The 22,622-nt window shown below is 41.8% G+C and overlaps 1 protein-coding gene across 1 annotated transcript in view; it reads left to right on the forward strand.

The window, feature by feature from the left end:
- Positions 1–2,417: 2,417 nt before the first annotated feature.
- Positions 2,418–22,622, forward strand: part of LOC121313682 (plectin-like) — a 57,379-nt gene continuing 37,174 nt past the window's right edge. Inside the window, exons 1-5 of the mRNA XM_041246466.1 lie at positions 2,418–3,306; positions 7,803–7,864; positions 16,246–16,335; positions 19,556–19,633; positions 19,837–19,929. Coding sequence (XP_041102400.1) covers positions 3,192–3,306; positions 7,803–7,864; positions 16,246–16,335; positions 19,556–19,633; positions 19,837–19,929 — 438 coding nt within the window. The 5' untranslated portion in view covers positions 2,418–3,191. The remainder of the gene's footprint in view (positions 3,307–7,802; positions 7,865–16,245; positions 16,336–19,555; positions 19,634–19,836; positions 19,930–22,622) is intronic.

The raw sequence follows: 22,622 nt of genomic DNA on the forward strand, positions 1-22,622 counted from the left end.
GGAGATCATTTTAAATGGTGTGATACTTCCTTTGTTCATTTAGCTGTTCATTATTTAGTCTTCCATATACTAAGTAGCAACTAAAAAGACTGCTTAGCTGACATGAAGTTTGTTCCACTGCTTTTTGCAGTCCTTTGTTACTAGAGACTCCAGCAGTTTGCAGAGGAATCCTGAAACTGCATTGAGTGTCCTGTTGTGGGCCTCTTAGTAAACGCCAGAATCTGAAAGACAAACCATGCAATCAGATTAGATGCTAATCCAAAGGGTTTCTGTGGGAGGGAGGAACCACCAGAAAGTGAAGTCAACTTGCAAATACATTTTCCCAGTCTGAACTTTTATACCAAGGAAAATAGATGAACGAAACCCTGTTGTAATGTGTTTAAAAAAAAACAAAAAAAAAAAACACAGCACACCTGCCTGCCAGTCTGCGAGCCTGACCTTGGCAGCAGGAAGGAGCATGTGACAGTCTGGAGCACTCGGTTTGATGTGTGTTAGCTGGAGTGGGGTTTGTTATTATCAGAAACACATGGGGCTAGGGGTTTGAACAGCCATAGCATTAATGAGCTACATTATCCAGTAGATTTTGTTCTACGGAAACAGTCGTGCTACTCTGAAGGTGCAGGGGGAAATTAATGTTTGAATGTTTTGACACTGTTCGCAACAGAGCACACCTCCAGGTGAAGATGTTCTCCAAAGATAGGGGTTAGAAATGTCTTGAGTCAGAGCAATGATGTCTGTAAAAGCACACACATGTTCAGCTGGTGACATTGAGAAGAGACAAAAAGATTTACAAAAGTTGTGAAAGGATTTCCTTGTTCATTGTATAGTGATACTACTGCACAGAAAGGACTTTTACACAAACCTCTTACAAACACAAACACACTGTGTAAAACTAATAAAATAACTTCCATATTATTGTGGTGGTTGTTGTTGTACAAGCAATTTTTTTCTGTATCACTGGTTTAGAGTTCAATTCAGTTTATGTTATTGGAACTAGTATTAAACCCTATTTGCACTGTCCTGTGTGAACACACTGGTTAAAAAGTATGTTGTGCTTGTGGTGTTCTCTCTTTGTTCTTATTGGTAGTTGTTCCTCTGCAGAGCCCGTTTCCATTCTTGAAGCTGTATCTTCCCTCTACCACTGAGGTACAACAGGCCACTGTAATTCTCCACAAGGGCACTCTCAAATATCTTGATCTTTAGCAGGGTGGTATAAAAGAGCCAAAAGATTACAGCACAGTATACCTGGGATCAACTCCCCCTGGAACCCTAGCAAAAAATGTAACCTTCTTTCTTGGCTCCACAACAAAACTGGACAGAGAGGAAGGACTGTGTTCACATTGGTATGGTATTTCTCAGCTTCAGAATGTTTTAAAAGACTGCAAAAGTCTTTTAATCTGCTGTTATGTCACTCTCTCAGCTGGTTTTAGCACTAATCTTTACCTAAAATAACATTAGTTAGTCCAAGATTAGTGACAGTTGGTGTCTGTAGAACATGCCATTATGCCTACACATTGCCAGACCAGTATAGAAGGCCTCCAGACTTGACTAATTTTGATTTTTGTCCTGTCCCTCCCTCTCATATATATTCTCCAAATAATGATTACTTTGGATGTTGTTCAAAGGTGATGTTACTAAGAAAAAAAGATACAAGAATTCAAATGATGCTAGAGTACTGGTTGACAGCTGTTCTCTATTGAGATGACTAAGATTTTCTTATTCTGTCCAATCAGCGTACACTAATAGAGTTTGTCGTTCTTGCAGATGTGCTTGACATTGTCTTTAGGCTTTATTGCGTCCCTGTCGAGGTCTCTGGTCCCTTGGTACATTGTCCACTTGAATGTATTGTAACATCACTCTGATTGGTAGGAGTGTATTAGGAGACAACAGAGGCAGATGGTATTGATCTGCGAGGGCGGAATACGAAATCATTAAAGCAGATAGTCCTGGGCTTGGTCAGGGTGTGGCCACATGGTCAAACGCGTTTTTCAAATGTTATTGTCCCGAATGCAGCACATGGTTTGTTTTTTCTAATGCCCTACAGCACAAGTCTGACTGCTAAAATATTTCTACAGGAGGGGGAGATAACACAAAGTCTTGTTCATGAGATGTTTTACTATAAACTATGCATTAGGAGGGCCAGGCATTCATGTTTTACCCTTTTCATTTCTACGTTACTTGGGTGGGGGGCGTTAAACAAAGGAGGGGTGTTATTGAAGCTTGTTCTCGAAGCACAATATAAGGGATGCAAGATGTAGCCTGTTGTAACTTTTTCTTGAAAAGCAGCTTGTGAACATTCTGTAGTGTTGGTGTAACGGAACAGGGGGAGATCTTGCGGATAAACCTTTAGTTTAAATAAATAAATAAATAAATAAATAAAATGTTGACATTAGCCATTTGGGCTGCTGGGATCACACAGCAAGTCAGTGACTGGGCTGAGAACTGGGCCTGGGAATGCCTGGCTTGTTTGCTAAACAGTCTGACTGAATCGGTCCCAGTAACCACAGTAAATAGTGAACCACAGGAATGAGCTTTTTGTAAAAGTTTTATGACATGTTAATGACTAGTAGTAAGAATTTAAATTAATCAGCAGTTTTTTTTTTTTTTTATTAGACTAAAAAAGAAGTCCAGTTGGTCTCCTATGTGGACGCTGTACCTTTAGGCACATTCTTCCGTAATGTAACACTCAGAAATCCTTGTGGTTACACAGTGAAGTGTTTACTGCTACCACACCTTGCTCACTCACTCACTCACTCAACCTCCACTCCCCTAAGTCCACACCTATGTGACAAATCGAGGGAGGAGCCATAGGGAACAAGGACCATTGCAGCAAAGAAGGCTGTCTAAGGCAGGCCCACAGTGTGTCGCTTGCAGAACTAAAAGGGCAGAGCTTAGAAGAAAGAGAGAGAGAGAGAGAGAGAGAGAGAGAGAGAGAGAGAGAGAGAGAGAGAGAGAGAGAGAGATTATAGGTTAAGAGTGAATCGAAGCCTAGAGAGCCATACACACCCACACAAGGGCATTAACTGTGCCCTGTTTTCAGTAGCTGGAAGATATTAGGAATGACAAGAAGGAATAGCAGCAGCTCACAGTATCTGGTCTGCTAAGCTAACTAGTGTAGATTTAAAAAAAAAAAAAAAAAAGTTTTGGCTTCTGTGTAAAAAAAAAAAAATTAGTTAACAGAAGAAAAAGAAATGTCTGGATATGATCGTTCTAGAAGTCGTTCCACGGATAGTCTGGGCAGAGAGAGAGTTGCCCCGGAAGAGGGATATTACCAGGGGATGCTCAAAGCCACAGATGCAAGGAAAGGTATCAGTATTTTGTGGTTATTTGGTTCTGGAGGTGGAGCTACACTTAGAGGGAGGTGCAGTTGCATTTACAGCAAAGGCTGTGTATGCACTGGCACTTTTGTATTCTGAGTGTGGTAAGGGGTATATTACTTTTGGAACTGCTGCTTTTTTTTTTTAGAATTTCAGCATGTTTTTTGCTTAAGTGTTCTTTCATCTCATCACACTTGCATGCCATCTAAGAGTGAATCATAAAGTGAGTGCGAGGTTCCATTCTGCTGACCCATGACAACTGGCTGTTGTGTTCCGGTAAACAAAGAGTGCCGAGGACTAAACGTGAAAATAGCTAAGCGCAGCCGCTGACATACTGTGTGGTACTTCATTGGTTAGTCACACATCCTTATCCGTCAATAGAGAAGTAGTGGAAGAACACTACTGCAAAACACCAATACTTTATAGAAGTAAAGACTGTTTGATTAAACGCTTTCACTCGTGATAATGTTAAGGTTTGGAGTTCTCTTATCCTCTCTCTTGGAGAGAGGGCATGTTTAAAGAAATGAGTTAACCATTTAACCCATTCAGTGCCATTACCCTCATTTGAGGACAGGCTACTTTATAATTTTGTACTATAATACTTTATACTTTTTTTTTTTAAACTGGCATCTACATGTTTTGATTTTCTCGTTAACTAATTTTATGATAACTTTGTTCATTTTGTTAACGTGAAAGTCAATGTAATTTATCAAATTACACAAGAACAGCTTGCGTTCTGATTTGTTTCAAAGAAAAATGAACTTGCTGCATAATGATTTAATGCAGAATGGTCCTTATGTCTAGGCCTAACCTCCCAAATGCATAGGGACTAAACGTTTACCTTGGCCTGTATTTCCAAGTTTAAGGTCTTTTACAAAGTATTTTGAAGTGATACTGTGTGAGACAGAGCCAGTAAAAACTGAAGTTACTGCTGGCAGAGTGGCCAACAACAGAGGCATTCAAGCAGCTTTGATGAAGTTTTGTGGGCTGATGAATGGAAAGCATGCAGGCTCATTTACTTGTGCAGATTTTGGGGGTCAAATCTTGGCACATGAGCAGTTAAGTAGAAAACCATATGTATGTGTGAGCCTGGTGTGACTGAAATGTAGCAGTGCCCTCTTTCAGTAAAAGTGCCGTAAACTGTTTCCGTAAAAAAAAAAAAAAAAAAAAAAAAAAAAAAAACCAACAACCCCCCCCCCCCCCCCCCAAAAAAAAAACCTCCCCCGGTTTTTTTGATGATAGTGTCTTTGACAGAATGCTGTAGATTATTCTACATTGTGCCTATTTCAAATTCCTGACTCGGTCTCACAGTCAGTCTAAACAAACCATGATTAATGGCACATTCCAATCTGGGGGTCTTTAGTTTTTGTTCAAGTTACACCACACTTGTTTTGGACAGAAGAGGGGGAAGTGATTTTAGATTTTTATGCCTTTTTAATGATGCGTTGGGATTAAATGTTTCTGGGCTGGAAACAAAACTCCTATTGCAGAACAGTTTCACCCATTCCATGTTTTACTACGTGCTTGATCAGCCACAATGTATCTGTAACAGGCTCATGTGTGTCTTATTAAACTCAAAGTAAAACCAGGAACGGATCAAACTGCTATGCTTGAAATTGTTTGAAGACTTAATTATGTTGTACATTAAGACCATTTCTGATTATTCAGCATCAATATTAGTGTTTGCAACACAAAACCATGCCTTTGTCTGTGAAATACAGCACAGTGTTCCCTTTGCCCTTTACAAGGTGGTTACGGTTCCTTCGTTGAAGGAGGCACGCAAACACTGTAGCACAGTCTCGTAATGAAAGCTCCCAATTACAGTGTATAGGGGCAGCACGTATATTGCTCGTTTCCATTGCATGTGTGTTTTATAAGCATGTGTTAGTGTGTGTCGGTGTGCTTCCTCACAGTCGGGGTGGAGAGGCAGTCAGTCCACTTTCAGGGATGGGGCTGAGGCCAGTTCTTAGTGTACATGTGTGTCAGCATGTACTTCGTCCTGTGTGTCAAAATCCATTTATTTTCCTTAACTTGAGGGAGTGGTCCCCTCCCCACCCAGGCATTGGGAAACCGTTTATAAGAGATAATTAACCAACAGTCCCTGGAAGACCTTTTATGTCCTAATATCTTGACTACCAGCCTACAGCCTGGGTATGTCTGAGACAGTTTAGTTTTATGTTCGTGTACTACTGGGGTAACCAGTTCTGTTTACATGCTCATTCAAAAAAAGGCCCTGCTGTCTTGCTTCACAAACCGTGCGAGCAGCAGTTGAAGTTGCATTTCTCCATGGTGTAATGTATATCTGTCCCGAGTCGGATTGATGGAGTTTGGGTTAACTTTAGGATTGATTTGGTCAAGCTGTACCCTGCTGGGAAAAGACATTGCTGGATTGCATTAGAGCATTTTACAGCATCCCTGGTTATCCTAGATTACCCCTAGAAATATGAAGGCTGATGAAATCCATGGGGATTCTGTGATGCTGTAGTAAGATCTAGGAGTGGTTTATTAAGGCAGAGTATAAATTGACCACATTAACCCCTTCCTTGGAAACCTGGTTAAATCCCTTTTCTCTCGTTGGCTAATCTGGTCACGGATTAGAACAGGATTTAGGAAATGAAGGTTCATTCACATGGGAAGTGCAAATGCTCTCTTCACACTTTGTAGGCCATTGAAATTATATGTAGGTAATCGTATGATCAGGTTTGCATAATGCATGTATCCATGAGATCAGGTTTGCATAATGCATTCCCAAATATGTCTTGGCATAAAGACAGCAAATTCAGTCAAAGCATTTATTACATATACTGGGATCTGTTCAGCATAGAAATGTTTTCTAATATGTTTTCTATATATAAACACATCCCTAGTTTTTAGACCAACATAGAAAGGTGTGCCTCACTGCTGGTGTGTGGGTTTGTTTCGCCATGTACTTACAAGATGGAATCGCTCTCAGTAAAATAATACTGCAGGTCTGTATGTTCCTGAGCCACATGCACTTCATCCCCTGCTGTGACTCCCTCTGAAATACCATTATTACCACTGATCCAAGATTTTCACACCAAGCTCTGGATACGAACTGGGATTCTGCTCTTCGGTCTGTCTGTTTCCTTTCCTCTTTAATCCACAGACACTTTCAGGCAGGCAGCTGGAGCCTTTGCATGGTTTGGACCGCAAACCACTTTCAAACGCTTGCAATGTGTAGCAACAGCCTGTCTGTCCTTCAGTCGACTCATTTCATTATTTATCCCCGACATTCTGTAATTGTATAAAAGCAGCACCTCCTTGTTAAAACTTGGTCTGACAGGTAAGACGGAACACCTGACAGACTTTGACAGAGGGGTGACAGTACTGTACAGTAGGTGCTTGGTTGAAAGGTGTCGGCTTGTCTGGAGAACTGAACTCCCTGTGAATCGGTACCCTCCTGGCTGCCCATAGTGGCTTCACGTAATGGCTCATCATCCCTCGGCAGGTGTTTGCAGTTTATTATACAAGCACCGTTGGATACAGGGCACTTATTTGATACAACACGTGCCAAACATATTGTTATTATTGTTTTAAGGAAAACAAAACATTAATGTTACACATCAAATAAATCACTCAGGAGTTTCATTTAAAAAGTTGTTTCTTGCCAGTTCTGTAAAACACAGCTTGCGCAGCACTGGGTTAAATGCTTTAGCCCTTTATATCCATTACTACCTATATAATATATCCATTTGTAGCTGCATGATGATTTGTATATCTTGGATTACATATAAATACAAACATCTGCATGTGTTTCCAAACATCGATGAGCGACAATACAATGCGGCATCTCAGCAGGTGAAACAGGTGATTTGTAATTCAGTGTGTGCAGCAGTACTGTTACAGAGTCACAGATTGTCTTTTCAGCTGACCTCGCATCTGTGTTCTGCAGTGCTGCAGCAGCATTGTGGTTTCAATCCCTGTCCTTCCTCTAATCTCTGGTGCTCCGTGTCTGCAGCGTGTCTATCGTGGCCATGGACCCACTCTCTCCACACGTCAGCAGGAGTGCTGGACAGAGTGTGCAAATGACACCCTTCTTCTAGTTCTTGCCAGTTTGATTTCACTGATCATGAGGTGTACAGTATGTTCTGTTGTGAAAGATGTGTTGCGTGACTCAGCAGCTGTTCATACCTTGTTTGGATGTAACCTGGACCCTAGTTTACTGCATCCCACCCTCATTTGATAAGGTATGATGATTTATTAATAGGGATCGGCCTGTTCCAAACAACCACAATCTGGTCTATAGTGAGAGTGGGTTGGGCTTGGTGGTGCATGGGGAGAGAGATATAACGCAAGATACAACTTGATGTCTTTTTCTTTTGAACCATTCTGGATGACGAAAAGGCAACCATATGAAGGGTTTCTGAATGCAGCAGGGCTAATTGTGTGGAGATCTTACTGCTCTAGCCTTGTCCTTTAATAGGCTGCTTACTTTGTCTTCTCCTTTTTTTTAATCTCTTGCAGATGAACGAGACAGAGTGCAGAAGAAGACTTTCACGAAATGGGTGAACAAGCACCTGATGAAGGTGAGAGCCCTCTCTGTGTAATGCAGCAGCACATTCTGTCCACATACACACAGTTTGTAACTCTCTGTGCAGTGCAAGGGATGGAATTCACCCCCCCCCCCCCCCCCCCCATCCCCACACATGCACACACACGCGCACACACACACAGATTGTATTTCCTTTCAAATTACTAAAAACATAATTAACAAAAAAAAAAAGGACATAGGTCTGTTCCCCTGCTGATAGCTGTGTCACTGGTTGGTATTGTTCGATTGTTTCAATGCTCTGGGCTTTGGTTTCAGGAATTTACGATTATAGCCAGGGAGTTCCTGTTGGCTGGTTGTTAGTGTGGCATGTTGCTGTGACCTGTTTGCAAATGCAAAACGTGTTTCCACTGAGGTGATTTGGTCAAATGGTAAGAGCAAAGAAAACAAGATTCACACCTTACCGCCTTGTTCCGCTCAGCCTTATAACTGGAGAAAAGCAGAAATTAAAAGAATATACTGTATATACCCACTGATGAGGTGGTCTTTATTGAGAAACAGTTCAACATGTTATGGAACAACCAAATTTAATGTTTGACAATCTGTTGACATATGCAAACAGACAAACATACAAACGGCACAGGAAAATTATACAAATCTGATCTAAATACATAGTCTTTCAATAATCTTTACCATTTACCTAAAAGAGAGAATACCCAATGTTGGCAAACCCTGAATGTGCCCTCTAATAACAGATTTCTGTGTGATTTACTGTCCTGAAGAGGGAATAACCCAAAGTAAACATGACAGGGATATATATTATATTGCTCATTGTTAACAATAAACCACAGGAAATGGTGTCCCTGCCTGCAGAACACAGGAGAAAAGAGGAACTGTGAGACAGTCACATCAAAGATAGCCAAGAGGTGATAAAGCAAAGCTGGCAAAAAACTGTATTTTCAAACTTAGCACCCAGAACTATATCATAATAGACAGACAAAGAGAAGCGGACCATTGTCGCAGTTGAATGCTTTAAATGGTGCTGTTGCAAATGGCGGCAGGCATTCGCTGGGCTGCTTATGAAGTGCAGCCTGTGACTGGACAGTGTGCCACCGCCCACTTCGCTCACTGAACCTGATTACCCTCGGGGCAGGGTGTTGATGGCAGACCGACAATGTAAAAAGCTACTGCAGCCTTTTGAAGACTTGCCGTTAAGTGTCTTCTTTCCAAACCAAAACAAAATGTCTTGTCTACTTGGGCAAAGCCACTGTTAAATATGTGTCCGAAAAGATAACACTCACCACCATTATTATTATTATTATTATTATTATTATTATTATTATTATTATTATTATTATTATTATTATTATTATTATTAATATTTGTTAATTGGTTATTTTATTTAATGCCTAACATATCCTAACATATGTTGCTGATACAAATCATTTCAGAAATTGTAAGAAACCTCAACAGAAATATTTCTGTTTGTCTGACACACATATATGAAGCTCTTTATTTTAACACCATAATACTCTTACAAATGTCCCAATGGCCTACCTTGTATCTGGTTTCCAGTAAATGATGAAATAATAAGTATATTTGATCCTGATCAACAATAACATTTGACATATTCTACCGACATGAATCTGTAAGAGTCCCTGGTGCAACACAATCTACATGCTGAAGAAACAGGAGACGGTCATACAGAGAGACGGTGTGCTGCCAGCAGAGCTGCCTCCTGCATTTCTTAGTCTGCAGAAGGGTTTAGGATGTAATTGTTTTCTGCTGCAGTGGTGGGCAGGGCGCCTGTTCAGTTTATTTCCCATTAAAAACTGTGGTGGAACACATAATCCCAGTGAGCACACGCATCATCTGCACAGTCTTTACTGCGTGTCATAATCCCAGTGAGCACACGCATCATCTGCACAGTCTTTACTGAGCGTGTCATAATCCCAGTGAGCACACGCATCATCTGCACAGTCTTTACTGCGTGTCATAATCCCAGTGAGCACACGCATCATCTGCACAGTCTTTACTGCGTGTCATAATCCCAGTGAGCACACGCATCATCTGCACAGTCTTTACTGTGTGTCATAATCCCAGTGAGCACACGCATCATCTGCACAGTCTTTACTGCGTGTCATAATCCCAGTGAGCACACGCATCATCTGCACAGTCTTTACTGCGTGTCATAATCCCAGTGAGCACACGCATCATCTGCACAGTCTTTACTGCGTGTCATAATCCCAGTGAGCACACGCATCATCTGCACAGTCTTTACTGCGTGTCATAATCCCAGTGAGCACACGCATCATCTGCACAGTCTTTACTGCGTGTCATCTGCACATCCCAGTGAGCACACGCATCATCTGCACAGTCTTTACTGCGTGTCATAATCCCAGTGAGCACACGCATCATCTGCACAGTCTTTACTGCGTGTCATAATCCCAGTGAGCACACGCATCATCTGCACAGTCTTTACTGCGTGTCATAATCCCAGTGAGCACACACGCATCATCTGCACACGTCTTTACTGCGTGTCATAATCCCAGTGAGCACACGCATCATCTGCACAGTCTTTACTGCGTGTCATAATCCCAGTGAGCACACGCATCATCTGCACAGTCTTTACTGCGTGTCATAATCCCAGTGAGCACACGCATCATCTGCACAGTCTTTACTGCGTGTCATCATCCCAGTGAGCACACGCATCGTCTGTAAAGTCTTTACTACGTGTCCTACTGTTAAGTGGCCTACAGGAATTTTAAAGCTTTCCAAAAAGAGATGAATAGTTTGTCACCCGAAAAAAAAAAATACAACCAAATAAGAAAGAATATTAGCAGCACAATAAACTGGTTGTTTACCGCCCACACCACAGCTGTTTGCCATTTTCTTTTCTAAGCATCTGGATTCCCTTTAGCTGCCTTAAGTGCCAGACTCCATTCCGGGCGCTCCTCCAGCAGCCAGCGGACAGTAGCACATATGGGCCCCAGATGCCACCCTGCTACATGGGGAGGCAGTGAGGGGTTCCCCTCCCCTCCCTACAGTTAAGCACAGAAAAAGGGGCTCCTCCCCCCTGCCCACCCCTCCCCTCCCTGCTGCTTAGCACAGACAGAGGGGCTCCTCTCCCCTAACTGCTGCTTAGCACAGACAGAGGGGCTCCTCTCCCCTCCCTGCTGCTTAGCACAGACAGAGGGGCTCCCCTCCCCTCCCTGCTGCTCAGCACAGACAGGGGCTCCTCTCCCCTCCCCTCCTGTCCACTCCCCTCCCTGCTGCTCAGCACAGACAGAGGGGTTCCTCTCCTCCCTGCTGCTCAGCACAGACAGAGGGGCTCCCCTCCCCTCCCTGCTGCTCAGCACAGACAGAGGGGTTCGTCTGCCCTCCCCTCCCTGCTGCTCAGCACAGACAGGGGCTCTTCTCCCCTCCCCTCCTGTCCACTCTCCTCCCTGCTGCTCAGCACAGACAGAGGGGTTCCTCTCCTCCCTGCTGCTCAGCACAGACAGGGGCTCCTCTCCCCTCCCCTCCTGTCCACTCTCCTCCCTGCTGCTCAGCACAGACAGAGGGGTTCCTCTCCTCCCTGCTGCTCAGCACAGACAGGGGCTCCTCTCCCCTCCCCTCCTGTCCACTCCCCTCCCTGCTGCTCAGCACAAGCAGCTACAGCTCATTTTAGTGTCATAGATTCAGCGTCTGGTTGTCAGTGCCTCTGTCGAGTCTGATAGAATTAATTTCATTACCGCTTTAAAAAAATGTAAAAGCTGTCAGTGTATCTAATACCTGAGTTCCGCTTCTGTAGAAAGAAACACATTGTGTTGCTCAAAGGCTTTGCAGGTTATCCCAGGTGTTTACCCCGGCTATATGGAGTCATTTTAGAAATAATTTTACCTCAGAATACAATGGGACAAGCAGTTTTTCATCCAGATGCCCAGTATCTTTTACATTTCTTTTTAGAATTGATTAGTGCTATTTAGTGAGTTTACAGAAAGTACAATCTGTACTTTTTTGGAAAATGGACTATGTTAGGAATGAATTAGTCACAGTTTGCCGTTATTATTCATGCAGAGAACAGGGTGTGGCCGTGTGCAGTTGTAAAGGAATATTGGGTAACTCCTGACCAAGCCATAGGAATTCAGGCCCTGCGCGTATAGCGGGAAGTAAGCAGGGAGTCTATCTTCTAGCTCTGCAGCGTGATATGTTAGTTATCTTGTAAATCAGTACAGAGAAAGAGGCTCCTTGTTTCATTTTTTTTATTTTGATCTTGTAATATAATTGTAGCTTTGTGATGTTAATAATGTTCCCCAGCTATCAATATGGCTAGCTGTTCTTTCTTTTTAGCTTTTCCTCTAGAGAGCATGATATTGTATTCACCATCTCCAATTAACTGTCTACATACCTGTAAAAGGAGTGTCAGTGTGTAGGAAATGGGCCTTTTATGTAGTCCTTGGAGTGCCGTCAGCAAGGAGTGTTCAGGGCATGTTTGCACGTAATGCTTGACAACACACACACACTCATAAACGGCACACTGATGTACATCTACAGCTACGGCCAAAAGCGCTGTATCAGCTATAATTTTAGGATTGTGACATTAATAAAAAGAAAACTATATGAACATAATTTAGTTATTTTATTTAATATCGTAAAAATCTACTGAAAGCTATAACAGTACAGTGCTCCCCCTTTATACTCATGAACAGGTTATAAGGCGGTACAGTCAAGGCTCCCATTTGCCCCATAATGCCATTTCACTAACTCTAGTATTCTTGTTATAAGGTGGACCACAGATAGCACGGTCTCTTAACTATGACTCCCGACTACAGCTTTATAAAGGGGGGGAGAACTGTACAACAATATCTCATCTTAGATTTCAAAATGTCACATTTAAAAAAAGTTTGTTTTTTGTTAAGTATATTGAAAACGACAAAGCCGTATGCAATTCAATATGTTTATGTAACATTATTCAGCAGGTTGCATTCGATTATATGAAGCACGATGAGTTAATTCTGTAGAGGGCGATCCACAATGTTTGGCAGTAGCTGTAGGAACTGTGCACACAAGCAGCTCATATTAGGGTTATTTAAGTGAGATATTTCAAGGTCTGTCTTCTCTGTCTGTGGGAGCTGGAGTGTGTTAAATAGGGCTTAGTGTCTTCCTTTTAAACAGCTCTCATGTAAACAGCGAACACTACTGACACATTGTTAAGGGTCTGTGGTTCAGAGGCTTGCAGTAAAGAAATCCCTCTCCTCTAGCTCCACTCGACAGGTTCCGAGGTATTTGGCAGCCATGCAGTCTTTGATTTGTCTTTGGTACCTGGTCTCTGGATTATCACAGAAACAGCAGGGCCCCGGTGGTGGGGCTATGAGTCAGGCATCCTGTGCAAACCATTAAAGCAAACCACTGATTGCTAGATTGATACATACGACCTTAGAAATGATTTGGAAACTTCCAAACAAAACCATAAATGACAAAAATAGCCTTGCTTGGGTCTCGTAACTTCCTTTCTTTCTTTGTTTAAGCTTCCTTTTTTAAAAATCTAGGGCAGCCCAAGTTTTCTTATCTCCCCAGAGTAGGGGTTTGGGTGTAATTATTCATGCACAAACACACACGCACACTCGCCTCTTTCAACTCTTATATTAACATAGGTAGGCAAACTAACATGTAGAGTACCATATAGAAAAATGAATAAATAATATTCACATAGAACAGCAGTGGCCCCTGCTGGCTAAAATTGATTTATATCTCTGTTGCTTCAGGTTCTCTAATATTTCTGTACATTCCTGAATGTGTGACACACACATTTTTACATGCTCATTTTTTTCTTCTTTTTTTACATATGTTTATTAATGTATGTTCATAATGTCATGTCACCATTCACAAATCTCACATCCATTGAAAGAACTTCCATTAAGTACAACTGAAAGAAAATATAATATGCACGGCTGCATTGTTGGCTCATACATTTAGACTCAATGAAACCTTCCAAATGGGACAAGCCACTGCTTGTTTAAGCTGTAAATGTGTCTGATTCCCTGCAAAGGTACGGTGCAGTGAGAGGTACCCCGGGTGGCGTTTTGAAACACCTGAAATTTTACTTCTTCCTCTCGTAACATTCCTGCAAAATTGTTGCATTAAAAACCTGTGAACCCTCAGGCATCAACATCCAATCCAGTAAAAGTACATGACAGGTCCAGGGCAGCGGGTTTCTGAAGTTTAGACTGGACTGGAGTGTAAAAGACACTTGCTTTGTGCTGATTTTAAAACGTTTTTCTTTTCTCTCCTCTGTCATAAACCTTTTATCCTTTCCCTCATTTTCTTGTTTCATTTTTCCATTCTTTTCTCTTTTTTCTTTATTTTTTCTTTTACTCTTTTGGCTGTTTATTTTTCCCTCTCCCTCTCTTTTTTTCCTCTCCTTTTTTCATTCTCTCTCTCCCCTTTCCCTCCTCTGCACCCTCCAGCACTGGAGAGCTGAGGTACGTGCTGTCCATAAATATGCCTGGGATGAACAGTTGAAAAGATTGCTTTATGCTCCACATTCTTCACTGCATGCAGACCATTTGCCTTTCTACTCTTAACTGTTAACAATGCTGAATGAAAGAGCTGTGCCGACACCTGTCCCATCACAGAGCTTCTCAGTGTCCACTTCTGCTTTTGGGGCTGCAGATTCCCATCCAGCCCCCGACCTGTGCTCAACCAGACAGTCCTGCAGGGGATGGTTTGAACTGGAGCACGCAGGAACAGAGCCCAGGCATTAGCAACCTGTTGATTTGCTTGTGATTTTAACAGCATGCTGACAGCTTTTCTTTTTCCACAAGACCAGCAGATATTCTGCACCACTCTGTTGATTAGTTCAAGCTTAATATAGGACTCCCATTTAATAGCAGTTTGATTAGGGTGGTTACACTTTTGTACAGGCTCGCACAAAAAATAATGGAATGGCTCAAAAGGCTATGCTACTGGACTACAATTATTCCATTAAGCAGCTGTGGGTTACAATATAAGAATGTGAGACCCTACAGTATACAGAAAAAGAAAATGAATCAAAAGAAAAGAAACTTCTTTCATTCAGTATGTGCAAACAGAAATGTATAGTTTGTAGTTATTATTTTGCATGATGTATTTTTTTGTTTTGTAATTAACTTAAGCCAGCTGTCAATATGATATGGGTTTGCTTGGTGTTTTTTATTCAGTAACCATTTTTAAGTCTGAGATTGATAAGGTGACGTTAAATTCCGAACTCGCACGCAATGGGATTCTTCATCCTCAGAGGCACAAGGGACAACAAGTTATGCAGGATTAGCCGTGATTTTGAGAAGCCCAATTGTGTTCTACACTTGTGCTACACAAATTTTACAAAAAACTTTGATTGTTCGATCATGTGTAGAACCTCAAATGTTTTGGTAACAAAATAATTCTATTGTGCTAGATTGTGAACGCAGTATCTTTTATGATAGAAAGTTTGTAAGTTTGTAAAGAATTTGACATTTTCTGGGATTGATTCAAACTGGGATTCTACCTTGCTGATCTCAAAAAAAGGCTGCCCGGGTAAAAAAAAAAATAATAATAATTACGTTATAGAAGACTGCTAGAGAAACATACCCAGCTGCCTGGCATTCCATGTGCAGGAAGAGTCATGCACTACTTCACACCATTTGTATCATTTCTGAAGTTTTCATTTGAGGTTGCATGACCCCTTTCCATGAGATTGCAACAGCTGTTAGCTCAAAGTGCACACGCAGAATATATTCAGTGCTGGGGGCACCTAGTAATCCATTGCAGTGCATTCTTTAATGAAGTGCTATCCTCTTCAGGTAAGGATCAAGCTATCTGCAGGATACAGAAAAACAAATCTGCTGCTTTCGGAGTCAGGTCCTGGTTGTAGCATAAACTGAGAACCAGTGGAGTCGAGAATTTGAATTTACTTATGACGTCTGTTTACCAGGTTTTATGTGGATCCAAACTTCCTCTGTTATAATTAAGGCTGAGTCTATCGAAGTTACAGCCCCAGTACCTCAACCCTCACATTTCCTTTACCAAAAAAAAAATGGAAAGCACTCTACAAATATTGTTCACTTTTAAGAACTACTTATTCAGCCCAAACATTCATTATTAAAAAAGTTATTTTTTTGCAAGATATGCAAGATCTTAAAAAAACAAAAAATCACACATTATATGTGATACTTCATTGAGGGAGAAGGTAGTGACAATTAAAGATTCGCGGTTATGGCTAAATGATTTCTGACCATGAGTAAGAACATGTGACCAGGCATTTTGCATCTCTAGTTACTGTCTGAAATTATTGGTAGCACTTATCTGTCTGTGTGATTTATTTGTCAAAGTTCACACAGTAAGTCTTTAGGTATGGTTCTAGGATTTCTCATTGCACTGTTCCTGATGAGTTTCGCTTCCCCCCCCTCCCTCTCCTAGGCCCAGCGCCACATCAGTGACCTGTATGAAGACCTCAGGGATGGACACAACCTGATCTCACTGCTGGAGGTCCTCTCCGGGGAGACCCTGGTGAGTCCTGGTGGGGTTTTAAAAGCTTTTGGCTTCTGCACCTTCCCTCCCAACTCTCCCTCCAGTCACTTCCACCCGCCCCAATCCTGACTCCCACCCCACACTGTTCTAATCGCTTTCTCCCAACTGTGTTCCAGACTGCTGTTTCTCTTAACTTCCAGTTCACAGCAGCGATACATGCAGAGCAGTTAGTGTGCAAGTTAGATTTTCATGGCTGTACAGGAGGTATCAGCTTCTTTTTTCAGACTGCACCAGGTCCTATTCACTAGTAGTATAATCTCTGTAAAGCAGCTGCATGCCGTACACATATTCACAGTATCTTTTACTTATGCACTTGAGGCTGTTGCACAGGGCATACTGTGTACAATGCCTTGGGACATGAAAGGTACTCTGTTTGTTGTACTGGATTTGGTTAATCATTTTGCACATAGCCCAAGTTTCTTAATCTCAGCTGTGTAAATTAAAGTTCACACTGTGGTCTCCAGACTTTCAGGGTATCTGTGCTGGTTCTTTCAGTTTGCAACCCACTCGTTCCCTCTTCTCCCTTTCTTTTTCTCCCTCTTTCCCCCTCCTTCTCGGAAACAGCCCCCACACTAAAGTTCTTCTGTATTTCTTTACTCTTCACAAGTGTTTGGAATTCGTTCAGCATTTCCAATGGTAGCTGATAGGAATTCCACTTAGAATGCGGTCTTCTTCCAGTAGAAACTATTACATTCAGTAATTTGAGTCCCTGCTCGTTCACTTGAGATAGAATTTGAGTTTAAAAAAACCCAGTAAATAATATAAATAGATACCAAAGTACTACGTGTGTGTGTGTGTGTGTGTGTATATATATATATATATATATATATATATATATATATATATATATATATATATATATATATATTGTGAGAGAGATTTTTAAAGGATTTATCAAAGCAGGGGAACACACCGCACAGCGCAGGTAGCCTTGCACAGCCGCAAGCTCTCACCTTCGGTCGGTATCTTCGGGAACGTGTCACACGAGAAGGTTTTCGCTCTCAACTTGTCTGGTCCTCACCCGAGAACGTGTCACAGCAGGTAGTCCTCTCAACTTGTGTTCGGTACCCATCCGGGAACGTGTCGGTCCATGGGAGGACACACCGTCTCCATGCTTCTTTGAGAGTTGAAGCACAGCCAGGTAGTCCTTGCACAGTGCTCCTCATTCTTGCTGGGCTGGCCTGTGAGGGTGGTCTCTGATTGTGTGTTGTTAAGTCCCATTGCAGGCACAGTGGCTGTTGGGGCTGTTAAGTCCCTCCTGCATCCTGGGTGGTGTTTCAGATAGACAGTGGAGTTCCATAATGAGGAGGGGTTCTAAGGGGTAAAATCTATTAAGTTCCGCTGTATGATTAAGACTGCTTTAGGATTTTACTCTTCTGTATTATTTTCCTTGTCTCTGCTCTGGTGTGGTTACTCGTAATTGTTTTCCAGACTGCTTCAATTCCTTAACCACATTAACCTCACTTTGCTTCTTTCTGTGAACTGTGTGCCCTGTTTGACTCCTGGTTTTCCTTTTATACCTCCTGTTTGCTGACCTCTGCCCTGACCTTTGCCCTATCGCCTTTGCCTCCTTTCTTGCACTGCTCTTGCTGGGGGTAGCCGAGGGAGCGAGACGTTATGAGGAACTTGCGGTTGGTGAGTGGGTCTGCACTTAGGCACGTCCTTGCTATGGCATGGTTCGCTCTCACTGGCTGGTCTGCATACGATGTTACCCTCTTATTATAATGTCACTATTAAGTGTTTACACAGGAGTCTTCACCTATTTATGTATAATATAACATTTTATACAATTTAAATATTTGAAACCTTACCAAATTAAATACATATTAAACAATTTAACTAAATATATGGAAATACAATGATGTGACATGATCAAATGGACATTTAAGAGTAATAAGGTAACGCAGTACTTGCAGCTGTAGAAAACTGAATTTACAAAAGTATAACTCATTAAATTTGGTAAATATTTCAGTTTAGAAATGTTTGAAATTTGGTCCCGTAAAAAAATAAAAGAAGGTATTTTCTCCCATAGAGAGCCTTACTTGTGACACAATGCAAACCTAGCCAATATGAGCTTTACTAATCCTTCAGCTGACACGTGATTGGCTGGGCCGTAGACTCGTTGCATGTTTATGTAGGTTGAGACCATGCTCTCTGATCTTTGGACCAGGGGTTTGAGGCTGGGGGTGTGGTGGGGGGGAGGAGGTTAGACTTTTATCACTCTAGCAACTCCAACTCCATGCTGGTCAGCCCGGCAGAACCATTATGTAGTGAAACTCTGATCTTCAAATGCTTCTAAAGGAGGTATCCTAAAAGGAATTGAAGGGTAGTATACCTTTACCTTAACCACCAGGCTGTGCTGTAGAATTTAGTCATTTCACCAAATGGTTGCCAGCAGTCCTCCAGAAATCTTAGCTATTATATACAAACGTGTGTATTCACGTGGCCACTTTGATCTGCTGGTCACGTGTCTTCCTGTGAAAATGTTCTGCTTTAAAAAATAATTTACAAAACAGCAGCACAAATTTGCCAGCTGACTGTATTAAAACATTGTTGCTGTGGCCTGAGCAGTTTTTTTTTTTTTTTTTTTTTTTTTTTTTTGTTCATGTGCTCATGACTGATCCTAGCATGAACACTGAGAATTTCCCAGAAGCTGGATTAATCTGCTGTAGATTCATTCTGATAGGTTAGTTTAAGTTTGTGGCCATGTTTCTTTTAAAAACTAGTAATATGGGGCATACAGTTCTGTAAGTCATACAGTTCATTCCACTTACAAGAACTGTACAGAAAAAGAGGATCTTTGAGACATGTTGAATTGAGAAGAGTGTTGGGTTCATCCCTGCCAGTATTCAGGATAGCTGTTTCTGTCAGATAGCCCTGTGTTGGATATGTCAGCTGAGCAGCACATAAGATTCACCATGCCTTGGCAGTACCATGTAGCTCTTTATTACAGGAACTGCACGCCTGGCTTATTCAAGAGGTAAATGGAGAATATGGAGAATATTTTATTTGCTATAAATACAACCAAATTTGAAGTCACTCTCATGGTTTATGTGAGAGAAGGTACAGATTCACCCGGTTTATCTCTAACACCCCACCCTTTTCCTTGTGCCCAGATGTGTACATGGACAAGGGCTGCTGGTGAGGAAAGGGCAGCACCCCACCCCTCTCTAACTCCCTGGTTTTTGTCTCTCCACAGCCCCGTGAGAAAGGGCGCATGCGTTTCCACAAGCTGCAGAATGTACAGATTGCACTGGACTTCCTCAAACACCGCCAGGTAAGGCTGACATTGGAGATTTCAGGGACACCCGACTATCAGAACAAAATGAGTGTCAGCGGAGGAGCCTGGATGATTTACTGCTCACTGTATTGCCCTGTCTAGTCACAGAACCCCAGTGAAAATGATCCTGCAGGCTTCTCTGCATAGTATCTAAAGCAACTTTAAATTGAAAGCATGAACAATCTCTGCTTGTTTTCTAGGTTAAGCTTGTGAATATCCGAAACGATGACATTGCAGACGGAAACCCCAAGCTGACCCTGGGGCTAATATGGACAATCATCCTCCACTTCCAGGTCAGCATGCACTGGTGCACAAACTATTTCCTGTACAATGAATAGATCAGACACCGCCATGAAAACTGCTTCCTGTACAATGAATAGATCAGACACCGCCGTGAAAACTGCTTTCTGTACAATGAATAGATCAGACACCGCCATGCTTGACAGTCCAACAGCATAGAGAATGACATGTACTGCACAACTATCCCGCTCCCCATCACCCAACTGTATGTACCCCATTATAAACTGGGGCTTACTTAGCCTTTCAAAAACCCTTCCAATACATTTTCAAATCAGAACCCACTAGTTAATCCTAGTTATGACTTTCTGAATTGGACTTGTCCATTAGACTACACTAGGAATACGAGGTTCTGTTTACCGCTAGATAAAATCTGTAGTAGTATGGAGTCTAGAAAAGTCCAATGCAATAGAAAGGGTTAGTATGTCACAGTTTATTTTAGATAAAGCAATGTCTGGGTTCACAGTAAACCACTCAAATGCTGTGCAACAGTCATTGGTAGCATTTCCTCTGGGTAAACTTCATAGCGCTTCACGACAGCCATCACACAAACTATAATGTAATGTAATGTAATGCAATGTATGTTTTCAGATGAAGTTGCTTATGAGTTTAGGGTTGACTAACCAGTTTCTATATATACGGATGTGCAATTTGATAATTAGTCATTTTTCTATTCAAGAGGTCTGAATCACATGCTATTATAGGCCCATCTGGATATCTAATCTGTGGTCAGACCATCTGATTCAGTGAGTCACATTTTCCTGAGATGATGGTTTAATGGAATAGAGAGAAGGGTGGAGGCACCATGACTCAGGGGCACAGCCAACGCCCAGTGCTTTGGTGCAAAGCTCTCTGCCATTCTTACTCCCTTATGGTATTATTATGTTATACAGCACTGGCACAGATTAAGGCAACAACAAATGCTTTACAAGACTAGGGGTAGAGATTGTATTGCCCATTTTTCCTCTCTCAGACCCCATTGATTACTAAATACCCTGGTATCTCTGAATAGATAATCCTCTCGTATGCTAAATATTTTAATGAGCAAGACATGCCACAAGTAGGAAGCTACTCTGAAATGTTCTCCTTTGTCTAGAAAGCAGTACAACTGGGGATGGGGAGTTTGTTGCCGGATGTCTTTACTCAGACTACTTGCCCACTAAATATCTTGGTATCCCTGAATAGGGGATTTTAATGAACAGTCCCTCTCACAAGTGCTGTGGTATGCCAAATATGATCCAGTTACTACCAATGCAGAATGACTGGGTGTGCATTCTCTCTTCATTTTACTCTCAGAAATAGGTTTCTGGCTAAGGGCTGCAAAGGACCACTCAGGAAAATCAGTTTTGGGGTAAAATAGAGAACAAATTCTCCACCCGTCATTCAGCATTGTCTTAAATGAATCATGCCGTAACTGGTGCCGGTACTGTGTATTATTATAATGATACATTTATATTGAGCCAGAACTCAGACACTGGTGATTCAAATTGCAAGGATGACACTTACGAACTGCAGAACCTGGTCAAGTCGTTAGTGCTGATTGAAAATGTATACATAGTTATGAATTCTAGTTTCTCAACTGAACAGAACAGAAACATCTATTCTTGTGTGTGTGTTTTTTTTTTTTAGTTCTCATTATAAAATCAGTTTATGGAGCTTGAAATGTATAGGTTTTGTCCAGTTCCTCAGGGGTTAAAGTAACTCTGACCTATGTATTAAGTAAAATTTCTTCTGTTTTATGAAAGAAGGAGGGTGGGGTGCTTTCATCCCGCAAATGAGTCACCCTATCCACATAGAAGTCATTTTCTTTCTTTTCAAGAAGGGGAAATAACAGAGTAGCTTTGATTTCCATCCACCGTTCTGCAGTGCCAGGGGAGGTTAGAGTGAGCCAGTGCAGTCAGATTCCTCCAGACTGCTGTGCAGTCTGCAGAGCAGGGAGACTTTTAATGCCCTTGAATCACGGAAAGTTCCAGAAGTTGTAGAAATTGCTCTGGCTGTCTGTCACATTTTTACAAGAAACAGTGTACTCTTGTTTCAAATTAGATTTGGTCTATTATGCAACCTATACCCTATGGGTGATTGGCTAAGGTTTCTGCTTTTATTTTCTATGCTGTCTCCTCTGTTTCTTCTTTTCTTACTTGTCTTGTTACAGTTTAACACTGAAAACAGGACAGTGGTATAATAGTGATTTTATTGCTTGGGGTCCGACCGATAGAAACTGTGTCTGTTTCTTGTGGTCTCAAGAGTTCCTCTTTGTCCCAACTAGTTCTCCTATTTAGTTATGAATTGCTGGTTCGCTGCAGTCCTGTGAGTATGGTTAGCGGGTTCCTTCTGTCTGTAGATTTCCTCCACGCAGTCCTCCCGTGGTTAATGAGCTAAACAATATCAGATTATTTTCCAAAATGAGACCTGGAAATAACATCAGCAAGCAGAAGTGCATTATTACACAATAAAATAACATACACAGAAAACCAAGTTGAAGCAGTTGTAATTATAGTTGGTGTTTGTTGCGGGAATACATCCATAGCAGACTTTCAATTACAAGAGTGCCACCTAATGCAGAGTTCAAAGAACCACAGGCTGTGTCGACTGGTACATTAAACCTTCTAGCTAATCGAGCACTGTCAAATCAGTATCAGATATATCGGACACTGGGCAGCAAAAGGTTGAACTACTTTGCACCGAACCT

The sequence above is a fragment of the Polyodon spathula genome, chromosome 3 (assembly GCF_017654505.1).
Source record: "Polyodon spathula isolate WHYD16114869_AA chromosome 3, ASM1765450v1, whole genome shotgun sequence".
Taxonomy (NCBI): domain Eukaryota; kingdom Metazoa; phylum Chordata; class Actinopteri; order Acipenseriformes; family Polyodontidae; genus Polyodon; species Polyodon spathula.